This window comes from Neophocaena asiaeorientalis, unplaced genomic scaffold, assembly GCF_003031525.2.
Source record: "Neophocaena asiaeorientalis asiaeorientalis breed wild unplaced genomic scaffold, Neophocaena_asiaeorientalis_V1.1 scaffold606, whole genome shotgun sequence".
In the NCBI taxonomy this organism is placed as follows: Eukaryota; Metazoa; Chordata; class Mammalia; order Artiodactyla; family Phocoenidae; genus Neophocaena; species Neophocaena asiaeorientalis.
In genome coordinates, this window is record NW_020173687.1 from 6,508,246 (window position 1) to 6,526,428 (window position 18,183).

Sequence of the window (18,183 nt, forward strand, 5' to 3'; positions counted from 1 at the left end):
ACCTAAACCCCTTTCAGTGTCTGGGGAATTTTATATCCTTTTGAGTCTTGGTGAGAGGATTACCTTGTGCTTTAGTAGCTAAAAATGCCAGGAGCATATTGTCCAGCCTCCCTTGCAGCTTAGATGTAGGTCCTACCAATGAGCTATGCCATCCTGAGACTTTGTCTTGTGAGATTGTGACAATAAACAGCAAGGCCTGTGGTCAAGGTGAGAGCAAGGCATCCTAGTTGGTGCAGGAACATCAGGAGATGATTGGATGCTTCTCCATGACAGAGGCAATATCTGAGGCTGGAGATGTTGCATGATTCAGACATTTTGATTGGCTGGGTGGGTTTGATCAGGGCCGTATGGGCAGCTGTGGTAGTTTGGAATTAGTATGTGTTATTTCCCATTCAGACCACCCTAGTCCCCAACAATTTTCTGTCTAAATCTATGAGTTAGCTGATTTCCTGTAAAATGTAGAGTTCAAATGGGAAATAAAAACGTTATGGGACCTCCCTGGTGGTCCAGTGGTTATGACTCCACACTTTCACTGCCAAGGGCACGGGTTCAGTCCCTGGTCGGGGAACTAAGATCCTGCAAGCCATGTGGCGTGGCCAAAAATAATAATTAAGAAAAAAAAAAGCACCACACTTCAAAAAAAAAACACACACAAAACGTTACTATAAAGAAGCCTCTCTGTCACAGGTATCCTGAAATGCTTCTTAAAAGTAAAAACAGAACAAAACCAGACATAATACAGAAACAAAAAAACACCACACACACAAACAACAAAAATTAAAAAGTAAAGAGGACGCAGGCTGGCAGTTCTGGAGCTATTTGTAGCTTACAGTCAGTTCAAACATTTTTGAACTAGTTGCTAATATCTAAAAGTGGGAGTTTCACCAGAAAATCTGAATTTATCTTTCTACTGAAAAATCAAATATCTGGCATTGTACCAGGTTTACTAGCAGCTGCCTGCTGGAGATGAGGTGTAGATGATCTACCTTTTCAGAGTTACCTCCTGCTGATGTCACCCATTTATGGTCCCTGATTAGCCCCGGTGTCCATCTGGACTCACAGTTGCAAGCAACCAAAGCTGACTGGCTAATTTCAGTAGAAAAGGAATTTATTAAAGTGCATTCAGTGGTTCACAGAATATCTTAGAGAATTGGAGAACTGGGTTGGATCTGATGCAGCCAGGAGTGACACCCTGGCTCATAACTTCTGCTACTGAACTGAGGCCACTGAGACAGGATAGCCATGGCCCCTGAGCACAGACCCTGAGGCATGCTGCACCCGTATCCCCTGCTCTAGGTACGTGATGCTGGCTCTGTGTCAGAACTGCGGCACCAGCAGCCACTTTCCCAGAAGGGGTTCTGCCAGCTCCCTGCTCCCTCTCACAGACTTCAAATTCAGCGTCTGGGGTGGGTGTGTCTGATTTGCAGAGTTTGGGTCACATGCTTGCACCCTAGCTGCAAGGGAAGCTGAACATGAGTATTTGGTGCTTTCAGCTTCTGTGGTGGGAGACGGGCTCTGCTTCATAAGGAGGAAGGGTCCCCAGACAGAGGAAGAGGTTTCTGATGTTGAGTAACCAGAGAGAACAGCAAGTGTCACCCCCCAGCCCCCAAAAAGCACTTGAGTTTGCTACCATCACCTAGTCCACTCTAAGCGCTAATTACATATTGGTTGAAGGGAGTATAAGACTAAGAACTTGAGACAAAAAAATATAGGAAGAGGGTTAGAAAAGAAGAAAAGCAGAGGATGCATGGAAAGGCGAGAGGGAGAGAGAATGAGATACAGCCACAAGGGGAAAATTCAGAGTGACTCATGCCTTACAAAGCTGCACTCTAAAGTACAGCCCATCTATTTCCTCATTCACTTTGCTGTTCTTATCTCTTTTGCTTTATAAAGACTCTCCAAAGCTCATTCGAAGCCCTGTGAAATTCATTTTTTATGTGTGGTCAGGAAATATTGGACCCAGCCCAGAAGTTGTTCAGCTCAGTCAATCGCCAAAACACCAGCTGCCTAATTGATGAGTTGGTCTATCCAAGAGGTAGTTATTTAGCCAACAGACAGATGGCCAAGAAAGTCAAGTTAGTCGGTGTATTGTTTGTCATTCGGGATGCTCACAGCCAGCCGAAATAGCCGGAAGCCAACGGATTCAGAAGCCATAGCCTCTCACTTTGGATTTGTTCCTAGAATCCTGCAGGTACCCAATTAGCAGGCAAAGGGCAGATTTTGCTTCACTGAGCCCACAACCTAGCAAAGAAGAGGCATCATCATAGCCCCAGTGGTGGATAAGAAAGTGGCCGAGCTGGTAGCATGGCCAAAAGTGAAGATACAACCCAGCATGAGGAATAGAAAACAAGGCACAGCTGTTGGGTGTCCAGGGAACAGAAGAGCTACTTAACAACACTTTCCCCAGAAACATACCAAATTCCCAGGTACAGAAGGATGGCTTATTACACAGCACGAAGAATGCATGAGCTTCTTAGAGAAAACGTGAGTTAATTTTTGAAACTGTCTAGTGTTGTAGTTGGAAGTACACTCAGAGAAGGTAGCCAGAGTTAGAATTTATGCCACACCGCTTTATTCATTAACTTCAGCAAACATCTAACACTCCTGGACTGTGTGCCGGGAACTGTTGTGGGGAATCAGTTATGATGCGCAAATAGCAGCCCACTTCTGCCCTCATGGAACTTACAGCACAGTAGGGAAGACAGTTTGAGTCACATGACAAGACAATGAATGTAAAATTGCAACTCTGGTGAGCACTGTAAGTGAAAAGCACATAAAGCTATGAGACGGTCATAAGATGATCTAATCACTTATCTAATTGCATATATATAAACCACATATATTATTTAATTTATTATATATTTTAATATATATACACATATGTATATATGTGTGTATATATATACCACATATATTACTCTACCTTGAGTTTGTGGTCAATAGCTTTTATAAAAAATTCTGTGATTTGAAATCTGTCTTCTTATGCCATAAGTTTCACTCCTGCTTGCTCTCTACTGATATTAATAATTCTAGGAATACTGTCAGTTTCTCTTCTGAATTTGGTTCAACTGACAAAAAATAGTTCTGAGCGTACCAGAAGCCCTTTACGTTTTTGTTTCAAACTTCTTGTGTGGTCTTAGGGGGGAAAGACCTTTGGACGAGAAGACAGGTGTCCTGCAATCAAATCCATCCCTTTGGCAGCAGCTTCTCAGACCCTCTCTTTCCTCATCTGTGAAATGGGGGTACTAAGATCCATCTCTCAGATGAGCGGTGGCAATTAAATGGGAGAAGTTACCAGCAATTGAGGTTTTTCCCTAAACAAAGGAAAAAACCAATGGAGTTGCATTGTATTCCAGGGTTAGATTCTAAAGTTAGTGCACAAGGGAAACATTGCTTAGGGTCAAACATACCCTTGAAAATCCTCTTGGAATTCTCACCGTGGTGGCTGACACAGCAGCTTTCAGGGAGCCACCATAGGTAGCTTTTCCTTTAGAGTCAAAACAGATCGCCTTTTCTTCAGCTGAGAGCCAGATGAAGTGGTTGGCTTGCTTTTAGTGGCCATGTTGTAGGAAAATACTTCTCTTTAAACACTAGACTCACACTCAGCCATGCAACATGCTCATCTGAGAGAGACAGTGGGAGCCGAGACTGTCAGTTGCCTCAGCTGATTCACGCCTCCCATCCCACACTCACTCCGGGCAGGTGCCGTGGAGGGTGGTGGAGAGAAGGGTTACCTTGTGGATTAAAGCTGTTTCTCTCTCTCTCCTGCAAATGCACGGTTAAACTCAGGGAAATTAAAAGTGTCTGGGGCCCGCCAACTGCCACATAAATAGTTGGACTACCAGCTCCTCAAGATACCTCTGTCTGGCTCAAGTGTCTTCCCCCCATCCCCACAGGGCTTTCTGGTTGCTCTGTTGCTGTAATGACTGTTTCTGGCCACCCGTTCTTCACTTTCTGTTACTCTTCAGTTGGGAGAATTGATTTCTGCTAAATGTGTCTTTCAGATCCTCAGTGATGAGATCCAGTGATTAAGGGAATGGGGAAGAAAGAAAGAAAATGAAAACCAGCCTCTCTGTCCATTCTTGCAGGAAGCTCACAAACCTGCCTGGTGCGCTAGCTTCATGTAAGGGCCTTTAACCAGGCAGAATGATCGCACATTAGCTCACTTCAGCCTCGTCACTCTAGAACTCAGGCACTCACCTGACGGCGATGGCTTGCCCGCAAACTTGGCCTTGGTTATTATCTCTGCACTGGGTTTCTGGACCTTCAGTCTCTCCCACACTTGGGGAAGCTGCTTTCTCCCCCATTATGACGTCTGTGAGGTTAAGTTGTGGCTGGTGCTCGCAAACAATTGATGGGCCTTGGTCCAGGGTGCTGTGGTGCCCTCTCGCCTGTAGTCATGGACAGATTCCAAAAATTAATGATAATAGTCGCTACCTTTAATTAATTGCCTCCTGGGCACCTGATACTGTGCTAAGCGCCCTGTTTATGTTTCCCTGTTCAATCCCCACCATGACTCTGGGCTGAGCATTATTTTTATGATTGCAATTTTCCCGCTGAAGGAAGGTCTGTAACTTCTCCCATGGTCGTAAAGCTAGTAGGAGGTGAAGCTGATTCTAAATGCCCTATTTTCAGCCAAAGGGATAATGAACCTGACCGCAGATGGACCCTTGGGGGATGCACCCCACCAGTGGCATCTACAAAGTCAAAGCACCGTCTGCTTCAGATTCACCCAGGTGCTAGTTAAGAAACAGATTCCCAGTTCGTGGGCAGAGCCGTCCTCTCAGACGAGGGCCAGAGAATCTGCATTGATAATAAGCCTCCCGGCAGATTTTTAAAAAAATTATTTTATTTATTTATTTTATTTTTGGCTGCGTTGGGTCTTCGTTGCTGCGTGTGGGCTTTCTCTAGTTGGCGGCGAGCAGGGGCTACTCTTCATTGCGGTGCGCGGGCCTCTCATTGCGGTGGCTTCTCGTGTTGCGGAGCACAGGCTCTAGGCGTACGGGCTTCAGTAGTTGTGGTACACAGGTTAGTTGCTCCGAGGCATGTGGGATCTTCCCGGACCAGGGCTCGAACCCGTGTCCCCTGCATCGGCAGGTGGATTCTCAACCACTGTGCCACCAGGGAAGCCCTCCCAGCAGATTCTTAAGAGTAGAAGCTATTGGTTTGGACTCTACATTCAGATCCTCCTTATGTGTGCAACTGAAACTAACATGGCCAGGCACATACCATGCTGAGTTGAATCTAAAATGTAATCCGCTATTTTGATATGACTCGTGAGCTTAACCAGTTGCAATGTAATTTTTTTTCTTAAATGTAGCCTGGGAGGCTTTATATGTCTGGGCCTCTTCCTAGACGTTGAGTGAGTGATTTTTAGAGTTGGATCAACGTAACAAAAGGAAGGAAATTGCTCTTCAACCAGTGCTGCTTGTGAGAAGGAATGTTAGTTCCTTTTCTCTCCAAACTTTAAGTTTAAATTATGAAAAAAAAGTCAATGTAGTAGATTTCTATTGGATGGTCTTCCCGGCACCCTCTTCCTTTAAAAAACGGTATTAAATGTGAATCACAAGGTAATATATGATTACTGTGGCCATCCAAATCATAAACAGCTGAAGTAAAATTAACAATTTCTTTTCCTTTTATTCTGTTTCTCTACTCTTAACAATTTGCTGTCTAGCTTTTCATAGTTTTCCTTTGCTTTTTCAAACATATCCATATCTCTATACAATTACAGTCTGTTAACACGGAATCACACATTACAGATTAATCTGTATCTTGTTCCTTTTCACTTCACCACACATTACTTGTAGCATTTTTTAGGAATTGTACTCTCCTCTGGACCCTGCTCCAATTTTCCACATATCTAGTTGTGGGAATCACTGTGGGTCCACTGCAAGGGGCGGACATGTGATCCCAGATGGGGCAGTGAGTCTCTTCCCTGGGATTTGGGGGCATCCTCTGGGTGGATGGATCTGTTATGTGTAAAACTTGGGAGTGTCAGTTGCCACCGTCTATCATGTAGGCTTCAGAGAAGGCTAGATTGCAGTGAGCAAAAGAATAATGCAGATATGCCAAAGAGAGAGAAAGATAGAGAGATGGAGCTAGATAGATAGATAGATAGATAGATAGATAGAGGAAAGGCAACATTTTGAGTTATCCACAAGGCTTCATTACATTCCCAAGGGTCAGTTTTGCCCTTGGACTCTGTGAGATACGGTCCTTCCAGTAAATCCCCATTGCCTCATTGACCTCCCTTTCTTGGACCTAAGCATGGATGAAACATTTCACGCCTCCTATCAAAAATAACAAACAACTTAATCAAAAGATGGGCAGAAGACCTAAATAGATATTTCTACAAAGAAGACAAGCAGATGGGCAATGGGCACATGAATAGATGCTCCACATTGCTAATCATTAGAGAAAAGCAAATCAAAACTCCAGTGAGGTATCACTGCACACCAGTCAGAAAGGCCATCGTCAAAAAGTCTACAAATAATAAATGCTGGCGAGGATATGGAGAAAAGGGAACCCTCCTACACTGCTGGTGGGAATGTAAATTGGTGCATCCACTATGGGAAGCGGTATGGAGGTTCCTTAAAAAACTAAAAATAAAGTTACCATATGATCCAGCAATCTCACTTCTGGACATATATCTGGAAAAGATGAAAACTCTAATTTGAAAAGATACATGCACCCCAATGTTCATAGTGCTACTGTTTACAATAGCCAAGACATGGAAGCAGCCTAAATGTCCGTGAACGGATGGATGAATGGGTAAAGATGAGGTATGTAAATACAATGGAATGTTACTGACCACAGGAGTATGGCTTTCGTATGCAAGACCAGCTCAGATTTTAATTTACTTCTACTAATTTACTTTACGTTGAGCACAAGCACAGAGAAATGAAATTGCTAAAGGTCTAGCAACAAAACTCCTAGCATCAAATGCAATCTGGGAATCTCAGGAAAGTGAAACATTTGGGTCACAATCACAGCTAGGTTTTTAAAATAGTACATCTTCAAAAAGAAAGAAAGAGAGAGAGAGGAAGAAAGAAAGGAAGAAGGAAAGAAAGAAAGAGAGAGGGAGGGAGGAGGAAGGAAGGAAGGGAGGGAAGGAGAGAGATCTGTGTTGTGGCTGGTATGAAACTTGGACTTGATCCTGTTTCTTTCCTCCTGGGGATGCTGGGGCTGGAGTAGGGCTGGGGAGCAGGTGATGCTTCCGTTCCCAAAATGTTAGGAAAACATTTCCCACAGGCAGGGGATTGGATTTGTTAATGTCTTTTGGCAGGAGATGCATGGGCTTATGTGGTATGATTTCTGGGACATTGTTCTAATGAGGATTCTGGGTGGCAAGGAACAGTAGTAGGTCCCTAAAGCTAGCTCAAGTGACATCAGTTTTATTACAAGGATGCAAGAGGCTCTCAAGAAACTCAGGGTTGCTGGATGTCTTGTGAGTAGGAGTTAACAAGCTGGAGATTTACTATTCACTCCCTCACCCCTTCCATTTCTCAGAAGTGCAGAGAATCGGCCCCAGTCTACAAGTGTGGTCAGTCCTCCTATTTCTTCCGGCATGCTCCTCTGCTTAAACTTGCACATGGCCCTTAGACGGCCAGTTCAGGAGACTATAGACCTCTCCTCTGCAGGACCCAGTGCTTACTGGAAGCCATATCAGTGTCCCATTCAGATCCTAGAGAGAGAAAATCTCGCAGCCCCACCTTATCTGGCTGAGTCAGGACATATAAGTCACGGATCTCTGGCATCAAGTGGATTGACAGCCCTAGAATACAGGGGCTATCCTTGTTCAATCACCCATGGTGGGAAAGGGAGACAGGACCCTGTGCTTTACAATGTCAGATAAGTTCTCTCGGTAGGAGTCAAAAGAAAAAGTGGTGTTCCACATCTTTAGAACACCCTGAATAGGGGAACATCTTTTAGTAAGAAGCCAGGACCTTCATCTCCAGTTACTCAGGAGGACTGAATGTAAACTTTACTGAGAGAGATTTATTTAAACCAGTTTATACTATAAGGTGAATGACTGATACTGACATTCTATCTGGAAAGCCAGTCATTTCACAATCAATTATTGAGTCCCTGATATGGTCACTCTGCTGGATTAGGGGGCTAGGAAATGAGTACTTTTGGAGAGGAAAAGAGGAGGGAGGGAAGAAGTTTCTTTAAATCTGAGTTCTTGCAGGAAGAAAAATGCCTAGAGAAGAAAAGGACACAGAGAGAATATATTGGGGTTGGTAGGGAAGACAACTTATTGACAATTTAACAATTCTGTAGTCAACAGAGCTTTTTCTCAAACTCCTTCCAGCCTGAAATTGAATAGCCCAGGTCTTAGTTACTAAAACAGCTGTTTTGGACAAGGAAGGCAAATTACTTATGCAAACCGGGAACCAAACTAGACCCAGCCCCTGTCCTCCAACGGCAGCATCAAACGAGAAGAAATCTCAGCTGCTGTCCAGGCAGACTGTGGTAGAAGCCGGGAGAGAGTTACAAAGTGCAGCAAGGGTTCAGATGAAAGGCTACCCTAGGCTTGGGGTGGGGGAAATGGTGGCCGTTTTCAGAAGGCACCAGTTCACTCTTTTTGGTTGTAGCTTAGATTAGTGACATTCAACATTGTTACAAATAGCACAGCAGGAGCACCTGGAAATCAGAACTGATACTGGCCCCACTGGAGGAGAATCTGGAGGCCCCTTTGGCTCCAGGCACCAACTCTTTAGTTGCAAGATTATAGGGAGCTAAGGGCTAGGGAAATACCAGCCAGTAGGAGTATTTACTATTTTAACAATTGGAGCTGCAGTGCAATGCTTATGGCTCAACACCCAGCCCTTTGGAAGGGCCTTATGAGGGGACAAGCCTGGAGATGCTGGTCTGGCTTCTGTTGTGGAGGGACTTGAATCCATGCTAAGGAGGCTGTTCTTCTTTCAGGAAGGACTAGAAAGCCATCTATGCCGGAGACAATTCTCAGTAAACACCCCTTCAATGAATAATTAGTACATTTCTAGGAGCTCCGAATGGCTGATGCGGATGCTGTTTTGACTAAAGATGCGGGGCCTGTCCTCTGGCAGCTGGGACACTAAAAGGAATTTGGGAAGGGAGTGACATGACTCCAAAGCATCATAGAACCAGTGGGCTGATGGGACCTTAATTAGTGGAGTCCCTCCCTCTCGGAAAGGGTAAGTGACTTGGCCAAGTTAATGCAGCCCATCAGAGAGACAAGCCTTTTCCTCCCAGTGATGGCTGCGGAAGAGGAAGATAAACCTTGCCAATCAGAGGCCAAGGTGGCAATGGGGTGGCACACTCAGGAGGGGGTTGGCATTTTTTAGGGGGAAGGTTCCGGAGGGCTGATTCTTGCTGCGTTAACTCCCTCTCTCTTTTTCTGGCTTTGCCTGGGTGGATTCGCGGTGTGGGTGGGAAGGCGCGCCCTGAAGCTTTTGAGGCTCCTCTTCCCGGAGCGGAGCGGAAGGCCTGAGGTACCTTCTCCCAGCGGCCCCCAGCGGCTTTGGTCCGTCCCAAGGTTTCCCGGAGCTCGCCAGGCCCCAGGGCTTGGGGAGGCAGTCTCTGGGTAAGGCACGGTCGGGACGGTGGCGTGGGTCCCCAGGTGCCAAGCAGCGCGCCGCGCGAGGCCGCTGCCGCCCATCCAGCTCCGCAGCCGGGGCTGGCAGCGCCGCGCTCCGCTCGGAGGGCGCTCGGCGGCGGAGTCCGGTGCTCGGGAGGGGCGAGGGGAGCCTCAGCCCCCTCCGCCTGCCCAGACCGAGGAGGGAGCGAGCAGGCGCGGAGCTGGGCCAGGCGCAGGGCGGTGGGCGCCTCTCCCTGCGTACAGTATCCCTGCTGCGCGCTCCCCGGGGCTGGGTGGCCGCAGACCTTGGCAGCCAGCAGTGCTGTGCGCCCCGCTTGCCCCGGGGTGCGTTAAGCGCCAGGCAGGAGCTGCTCAGCGGGGGTCACCGGACTCCTTCTTCCCCTTTCCCGGGAGCCGGCGGGTTGAGCTAGAAGCCAACCCCAGCCGGACGTGCGCTCCTATAAATAGCGCGCGTGTGCCCGCCTCGCGCTCTCCCGGCTGCGCGAGGACAGAGAAAGTTGTGCGCAGGGACTCCGGGCGTGCGGCCGAGGCAGGAGAGGACCCCACCGGCCGAGCCGCCCCGCACCTGAGAACTGATCCCGCGAATTCGTGCTTTCCGTGCTGGGGACCCGGCTAGCCAATGCGTAGCTGCCGACTTCCGAGAGACACCAAGCTTTGGGGAATTTCTGGCTAAGCGAAATTGAGAGTCGCTAGAGACCTGGCAGTGAACACAGCCTCGCGTTCTTCCCAGTCCGGGAAACACCTTCTGCTTCTGTAATTCGTCCCTGCCGCGAGCCAGACACGTACTGGACCGACACGGGCACCACTCGGCATCCACCGTCCCCGTGGCTTCTCTGAGTCTCCTTCGTTTTTCCTGCTTCGTGGTTCACCCGGGGGTGACTGGGTTTGGGGAATTTATCATTTTCCTCTTTGAGGTGTGAATGTGAGGGTTTGGTGACTTTTAGATGTCTAGGAACACGGGTGGGTGCAGGGGCCCCAGGCAGGGCTGATTCTTGGGCGGAGGAGGGTGGAGTATAGGGGGTTCTGCATGAGCTCCTTAAAGGACAAAGGTAGCAGAACCAGCGAGAGAGCGCGAGGGGAGACTTTGACTTCAAACCACAGGATTGGAAGTGTGCGCGCCGCCGCCGCCGTTCCCGCAGCGCTGTCGATCTAGCCACGGGCATCTTCCCGAGCTCCGGGGTCCCGGGGTAGGAGGCGACGCGGGCGAGCAGAAGCGCCAGCCGACTGCCCACGAGGCTCACCATGGGCGCTGGGGGCCGGGCGCTGTCCGTGGTGCCGGCTGTGCTGCTGGCCCTCACTCTGCCCGGGCTGCCCGTCTGGGCGCAGAATGACACGGAGCCCATCGTGCTGGAAGGCAAGTGCCTCGTGGTGTGCGACTCGAACCCGGCCACGGACTCCAAGGGCTCCTCTTCCTCCCCTCTGGGGATCTCGGTCCGGGCGGCTAACTCCAAGGTCGCCTTCTCGGCGGTGCGGAGCACCAACCACGAGCCGTCAGAGATGAGCAACAAGACGCGCATCATTTACTTCGATCAGGTCAGACCCCGAGGGATGCGGGGTGTCAGGAGTCGGGTCGGCGGGAGGGGCGATGTCCAGGCAGCTCAGACCCGGGTTGAGCTGCTCTGATTGCGATTTGGGGGATCGTTTCGGCCCTCGCCTCCGCAAAGGTTTTGGTCTGAAACTTCTGATGTCTCTCCCGCCACCACCCCGCCCCCCATTCCCTCTTGGCCTCCGGAAGACCTGCTGGGGTGGTGGGAAAGAGGCCGGGGGTGTAGAGACAGGCGTCGAGAGCTCAGCACAAGTTTAACAGCAACAGGTCCATAGGACCTGGCAGGATCCTGGTCCCTGGACCTCGAAATCTCTTGGCCAGAGCTTGGGCCCCTGGCTCAGACTCCTCTGCGGGTGCTGCCGAGGCCATTCTCGGGCACAGTACTCTCTCTGATGCTGGATAAATGATTTGTTTCTCCCAGGTGGAGAAGCGTCTCCCCAAAGAGATCTCTGCAGAGATCTCGCGGGTGGCTGGGGAGTGTGGGAAGCTGTGGCCCCGGTCTCATCTCACCCACCTTTCCCCCGCCAGGATCCCCATATACACTGCAGGTACCGCTGCAGCGGAAAGCCCTTCTCTGCTACTTGGAGAAAAGTTGAGAGAAGGAGAGGAAAAGGAATCGGGCAGCTGCACTGAGCTCCCATAGGGAAGCGCTGGGGAGCCGTTCTCCCTTCCCCTGCTCCGGTCCTTCCAGAGACACGCAAATTAGTGGGGAAAGACAGACTTGGGGGCTGAGGATAGGGGGTGGGGGAGGAACTGATGAAAGCTGTGGCTTGTTTTTTTTAGCGATCTGGAGCTCTGGGGTTTGGCTGATGAGAAACCCCAGGATATCAGCTTAGCAAGGAGTCTTAAAACTGAAATCAGACTCCAGGGGTATCATTTCAACGTCAACAGCACCCAGAGTCTTTTAAATTCCAAAGTCGTATGTGTAGTTCACAGTTGTGTGCCGCATGGGCAAGAGCACAGGTTAAGTGGTGCTGCAGGACATGCCAGGGAAGGGATGAGGTGACATTTCTATTCCTTACTTAATTGTTCCTAAGTAATAGACTCTCCAGAGGGCCAAAGACAGAGAATGCCTCTCTGGGGCTTCCTATTGAATAGCCATCATTTTAAAAGAATTAAGCAGCCCCTTGGGGGTTTTGGTGCAGTATTTTCCGTCTTGATGTAAATGAAGTCTAGCATGACCCCTGGTTTGTGTGTCAATGCATTAATTAAATACTGTGGACATTGCGCTATCGTCTGTACAGTGCATTCTTTTCAGTGACCTTTCTGTCAGTTAGAAGAGAAGAAGGGTTTGTTCTTCTGTTCCGGGTGCCCATGCATCTTAGAGACAACAAGACACATTTAGTTATAAATCTCGATGCGCTTGGATGCTCTAATTACAATGTAGAGTCAACCTCCAGCCTTATGTGTAGTCAACACTAATCAACCAGTTCCATTATTGCTAATGAATTATGCTACTTGTGTCTGATTCAGGAAGTCCCTGCTAAGTACCTCAAATTATTTTAAATGTGCTTAAACAAATCTTTGTAAAATCTCTGTTAGGAATTATTGCATAGCTTGTGATTTGTTGTTGAAAGACCATTGATCATCGGGTCAGAGAAAGAAAGCTGATGCTTACTTGGAAAAAGGTGTAATCTCAGAATAAAATGATACACCAACATACATCTACCTGACCGTCACTGTAATTCTGGTGCATTGCTCACAGGCAATAGTATGTCTTTAGGGAATTATGCAAAGGGCTTAATATTAGCATGAATGTAGTGTTTAAAAGAGATAGTAGCAGATTGCCATTGATATAGGGGAAATGTATCTTTAGACGAACATCTGATTATTTTGAATGCCACTTACAGATTTATTTCTTGGAGAGAAATGGAAGAAACCCTAGTTATCTTCTGCCCTCCGCCCCTGCAATACACACACACACATACATTCTCCTGCTGTTTTTCATAGGAAGGGTCATACCTATGTGACATTTAGCTTATGAGGTCACTTATTGAAATTCAGAGCTAATTTCATAACCAGTAGAATCAGGCCGAACATTTCGGAATACAGAGTGCACTGTTGTTTTCTTGGGAACCAGTGCTTTATTTCACTCTTCGTTTTTGCCCCTTGAACTTTAAATAAAGAGCAGGTGATTGATAAGGGAATGGATGACGGATAACACTGGGAGCAGCACAAGAAGGCCACCTGTTTCACAGTCTTTACTCTTTGGCAGCCTGCAAAGGCTGAGTCATTGCCAAAATATTATAATTAAGGCCTGGATGGCATAGGAATGGAACAAACGGCCGTGGGGCTTAGCAGAGGTTTGGCGGAGCCTCAGAGGAGGGCTGGGCATTCAGTTCACTCTGTGTACCAACTGTTCGGTGTCATGGATTATGTCACACGGTGGAGGGAGTGTCCAGACCTCTGTGTGGAGTGTCCGGGAATGACTGCAGAGAGCCCACGGGTGCCAGTTGGCTGGCTTGGACACGTCACCTCTGGACACTGTGAAGGCTCGTAGAGGGTGGGTGCGTAAATATGTGGCAGAAGCCTTTTATTTGACTCTCAAGGTAAAGCTAATATTTATAAGCCTTCACGTGTTTCTAGATGTTTCCAGAGCCATTGGGCCTTGCTGGAATTGAGGCATGACTACAAAGCTGTTACTTTATTTTTTCTTATACCATTTAAAAGACAGAAGAACCTTCCAACATACAAATCCGTTTTCCAAGTCACTAAAGAAAAAGGGATAGAACTCAATGTTTTATTTTCTATGTTTTTAAAAGTTAGTTTTCTTTCTTAAGAAAGAAAGAAAAAAGAAAGGAAAAGAAAAAGGAAGGAGGAAAACTTATTTTACTTACAGAAGAGAATATTGTAATAATTGACTGCTGTTTATTCTTTTTATTTGTAGATCCTAGTAAATGTGGGTAATTTTTTCACCCTGGAGTCTGTCTTTGTAGCACCAAGGAAAGGAATTTACAGTTTCAGTTTTCACGTAATTAAAGTCTACCAGAGCCAAACAATCCAGGTATGTCTTTCGACCTGTTCCCTCTGTACCCTCAGGTGACAGTGTTTATCAGCAGTGGGTTATGTATTTAAGTATTTATCCAAAGATGTGTTTCATTGTAAAAATAAACAACCATCTTTATAGCAGTTTATTTTTAAAACACTTAATTTCCAATAACATCTATTAAGGCATGTGACAAGAAGCATATAGAAGAATAAACAATTGAACTTACTACCTTAATAACAACGTCACTTAAAAAATATTGCTTCGTGGGCTTCCCTGGTGGCGCAGTGGTTGAGAGTCTGCCTGCCGATGCAGGGGACACGGGTTCGTGCCCTGGTGTGGGAAGATCCCACATGCCGTGGAGCGGCTGGGCCCGTGAGCCATGGCCGCTGAGCCTGCGCGTCCGGAGCCTGTGCTCCGCAACGGGAGAGGCCACAACAGTGAGAGGCCCGCGTACCGCGAAAAAAAAAAAAAATTACTTAGTAAAAATTCGGTGACACAAATCTCTTTATAAGATCTTGATTGCTTTTAATGCATGTGCAAAACTTACCTGAATTTGTAAGAAAAAAACTAGTAAGATTATCAGAGCTTTACAAGTAACTACTAAACAGATAAAACAAATTAAATTTAAATTTAATTTAAAATTAAAATTATGAGCTACAGTTAATGACTGAGAATAAATCTATGAAGAAACAATTATTCAATATACTTTTAAAGAAACGATGTGCTGTGCTTATCCTCTAAGTAGTTTATCCTCAGTTACTCTGATGTTGGTGAATTCTTACCAATTGCAGTTTCACAGTTAATGTATTTTGTGTTGTGCTTTCTAAGGAACGGGCTTGAATTTACACTCACGGACAATGATGAAGCTAGTTCCTATAGTATCTAACATGCCAGCACCCAGTAACACCAATACATGTCTATGGAATTCTAGGATAACTTTTTATCATATGTTCAATGTTTGTATTGTATACTATGTCCATGTGAATGATAGATTACACACTCATCTACTACTTTTACATATCCTAGTGAATGGATAAATTGATAGGTCTCACATTTAATTTATTCAATATTATTTTTAACATAAAAGGAATGAATATCTAGTAAACAAATTTCCTTCCATGGAAAAGCTTTTCCCAAGCCCCAACATTTAGAAATTTTTGTAATGTTTAACACAGTATAATCAAAATTGTAGTAAGGAGAGAAGGGAATAAATTTGCTTTTATTCTTTGCTAATTATCCATCATTAGAATCTTCAGTGGTAGTGGTGATTATTATTTTTAATACACATTTCTTATCAGGGAAAATGAAGAAATCACAACACACATATTCCATAATTTCAACTGATTTTTAGCACTCTGCATGTCTCAGCGGTACAGTAAACCTGCAAGGACGTTAGTAGAACCTTGCGGTACCTGGGTTTCTCAGAGCAAAGGGCACTGGGGCTCTTTTTGCTAATGTACTAGGAAGCCACAGGCTCGCGTCATTGCCAAAAACTTGCTACTGAATACGGGAGGTAAATAAAGTATTCAATAGTAGGCTTAAGTTGTGTGCTGAAGGGAAGCCAGTTTTCACATGGCTACGTTGCTCTCTATGGATGGTATTCTTTTGTGAGCATTTAAGGAAATTTCTATGGGAGAAATAAAAAAAAATTTTTTTTCATTAAGAAAGATCAGCTTGGTAAGATCATACTAAGCCTAGCCACCACTATCTGCTAATTTGAAAGGAAAGGGATATATTTACTGAACATCAGTTATTTTACCAAGTTGGTCATTTTAGACATTATTTTTTACCCCCTGCCCCTCATAGATGCTTTGACTTCCTTTCTTTTTTTTCTTTCTCTCTTTCCTTCTTTTCTCCTTCCTTTCTTTTCTTTTCTTTTCTTTCTTTCTCTCTTTCTTTCTTTCTTTTTCTTTTCTTTCGTCTACAATATTAGTTTCAGGTGTACAACATAGTGAGTCAAGATTTTTATAGATTATATTCCATTTAAAGCTGTTATAAAATAATGTCTGTATTTCCCTGTGCTGTGTAATATATCCTCGTAGCCTGTTTATTTGGTACATAGTGGTTTTTACTTCTTAATTCCCTACCCCTATCTTCCTCTCTCACTGCCCTCCCCTCACTGGTAACCCTAGTTTGTTCTCTGTAACTGTGAGTCTGTTTCTGTTTTGTTTTATTCATTCATTTGTTTTGACTTTAGAGAGAGATTTTCAGTGGTTTTTTTTTCTTTTTTTTTCCTTGTAGGTTAACCTGATGTTAAATGGAAAACCAGTAATATCTGCCTTCGCTGGGGATAAAGACGTTACACGTGAGGCTGCCACGAATGGGGTCCTGCTCTACCTGGATAAAGAGGATAAGGTTTACCTAAAACTGGAGAAAGGTAACTTGGTTGGAGGCTGGCAGTATTCCACGTTCTCTGGCTTTCTGGTGTTCCCCCTATAGAATTTGATTTCTTCGCGATGTTCATCCGGGTGAGGGGCGGCCCACCCCTGACTTCCTGGAAGATCATTTCCTCGTCATTGGATTGATGTCTTTCCTTGGTTTCTCATGGGTGAATATGGATTCCCTGTAAGGATGCTAGGCCTGTCTGAAGCAGTACTGAGCTCCACAGGTTATTTTTGTGCGTGTGTGTTTCAGTGTACTTGGATCGGGACTCACAGCAGTTGATACCCATCTATGCTTAAGCGTAACAGTTCAAAGCTGTCTGCAAGGTTTATTCTGAATTTAATTTCCTGGAATTACTGAATTCATTGCAGATGTGGCATTTTATTTAGTTAGTTTTCAAAGACCGGCAACTGGGTCTGAGAATTAGAGAACTGTATAAAAGTTCTGACTTCAATCAACGATTTGTGTGATACTGCCAAAGAATTGTGTGCTGTGTTGATATACTGGTTTCACTTGTTTTTATTGCTTTGGAATTAGTTTTTTTGGTTTTCTTAGGGTAACTGCTGGCTTTGTGTCTTCTCTACAAATAGGGTAATGGCTTGTCTGCAAATTTACTCTATGAGGCCAGCATCAGGACTTCCCTTTAAAAAAAAACGCTTCATAGTTGTATTTTAATTCTATATGTGAAAGAGTCATATTTTCCAAATTATATTTTCTAATAGGAAGAGTAGATCATAAATCTAACAAGGAAAAAGTTGCTTACCCGAATTCTAAGTGCTCAATCCTCAAACCTCCGCAAAACAGCTCTCCTCCACGGGAAATCTTACACTTTATTTCTCACTTTAATTAACGTGATTGATAATAACCCCTTTTTAAGAACCTAAGGGATTTTTTTTTCCCTTAGACATGACCACTTTATTAACTGGAGATGGGATGCCCTTGTTTTTAATTATACCTATTTTTCAAACCTCCTGTTGTGTTTGAAGTATCATCTGGTTTTGCCTTAACTCCTTAAATTGTATAGATTTATCTGTTTAGTTAATACGAAATCCAAATAGCCCAAGCTAAACTTAGTGCAATATCTTATTTTGTCTTTTGTATAGTCATATGAATTCATAAAATTATTTATGTCTCTGTTACAGAATAAAGGTTAATATATGTTAGTTGAATTGTTTTGTCCTTTCGGATTTGGAAATATATGTTTTACATGATTTATTCTCTCGCTCTCACCAACCCTTCCTCGCTCCTGTTCTTCCTACCTTTCTCTCATTTTTTTGTCTTGGAGTTTAAGAAAAGCTTTCTGAATTTTTAGAGAATGTACTCTGAATTGGCATAGGAAATCTTTACTATGTTTAAATTTGTCCAGATCCAGTGAGCTTGGCAAAAGAGGATCAATGAATTTAGGAAACTCTCCTTTCAGAAGGACTTACTGTTAGGAAGTTAAGTTTTAAAAGCTCCCCTAAAGCATCATGAAGGACTCAGGGAAAGAATGAGTGGTGATGCGTATAAAGACCAAAATTTTCAAACTAAAGGCTTTGGGGAAAAGTTCTGCCCTTTTCTCAACATGAAAGGACAAACAGAAGATGGCCCATTTCTTTTTAGAAGGAACTATAATTATAGATGTCTCATGTGGAGATTTCCATGCTCAACTTCCTGGTTGGTTGTCAGTTAAAACAATTT

General features: G+C 45.1%; 1 protein-coding gene across 1 annotated transcript; it reads left to right on the forward strand.

Annotated features, from left to right (window-relative positions):
• Nucleotides 1-9,559: 9,559 nt before the first annotated feature.
• Nucleotides 9,560-17,666, forward strand: CBLN4 (cerebellin 4 precursor). Its single transcript, XM_024750376.1, has 3 exons — nucleotides 9,560-11,119; nucleotides 14,020-14,136; nucleotides 16,363-17,666. Exons 1-3 carry the CDS (start codon nucleotides 10,829-10,831, stop codon nucleotides 16,558-16,560), a joined length of 606 nt encoding a protein of 201 aa, XP_024606144.1. The 5' UTR covers nucleotides 9,560-10,828; the 3' UTR covers nucleotides 16,561-17,666.
• The last annotated feature ends 517 nt before the right edge of the window (nucleotides 17,667-18,183 follow it).

Bases quoted from the DNA above. Each gene is read 5' to 3' on its own strand.
- CBLN4 (XM_024750376.1), top strand. From the start codon at position 10,829: ATGGGCGCTGGGGGCCGGGCGCTGTCCGTGGTGCCGGCTGTGCTGCTG. The intron at 11,120-14,019 runs GTCAGACCCCGA...TTTTATTTGTAG, and splicing joins GCATCATTTACTTCGATCAG to ATCCTAGTAAATGTGGGTAA. The intron at 14,137-16,362 runs GTATGTCTTTCG...TTTTCCTTGTAG, and splicing joins ACCAGAGCCAAACAATCCAG to GTTAACCTGATGTTAAATGG.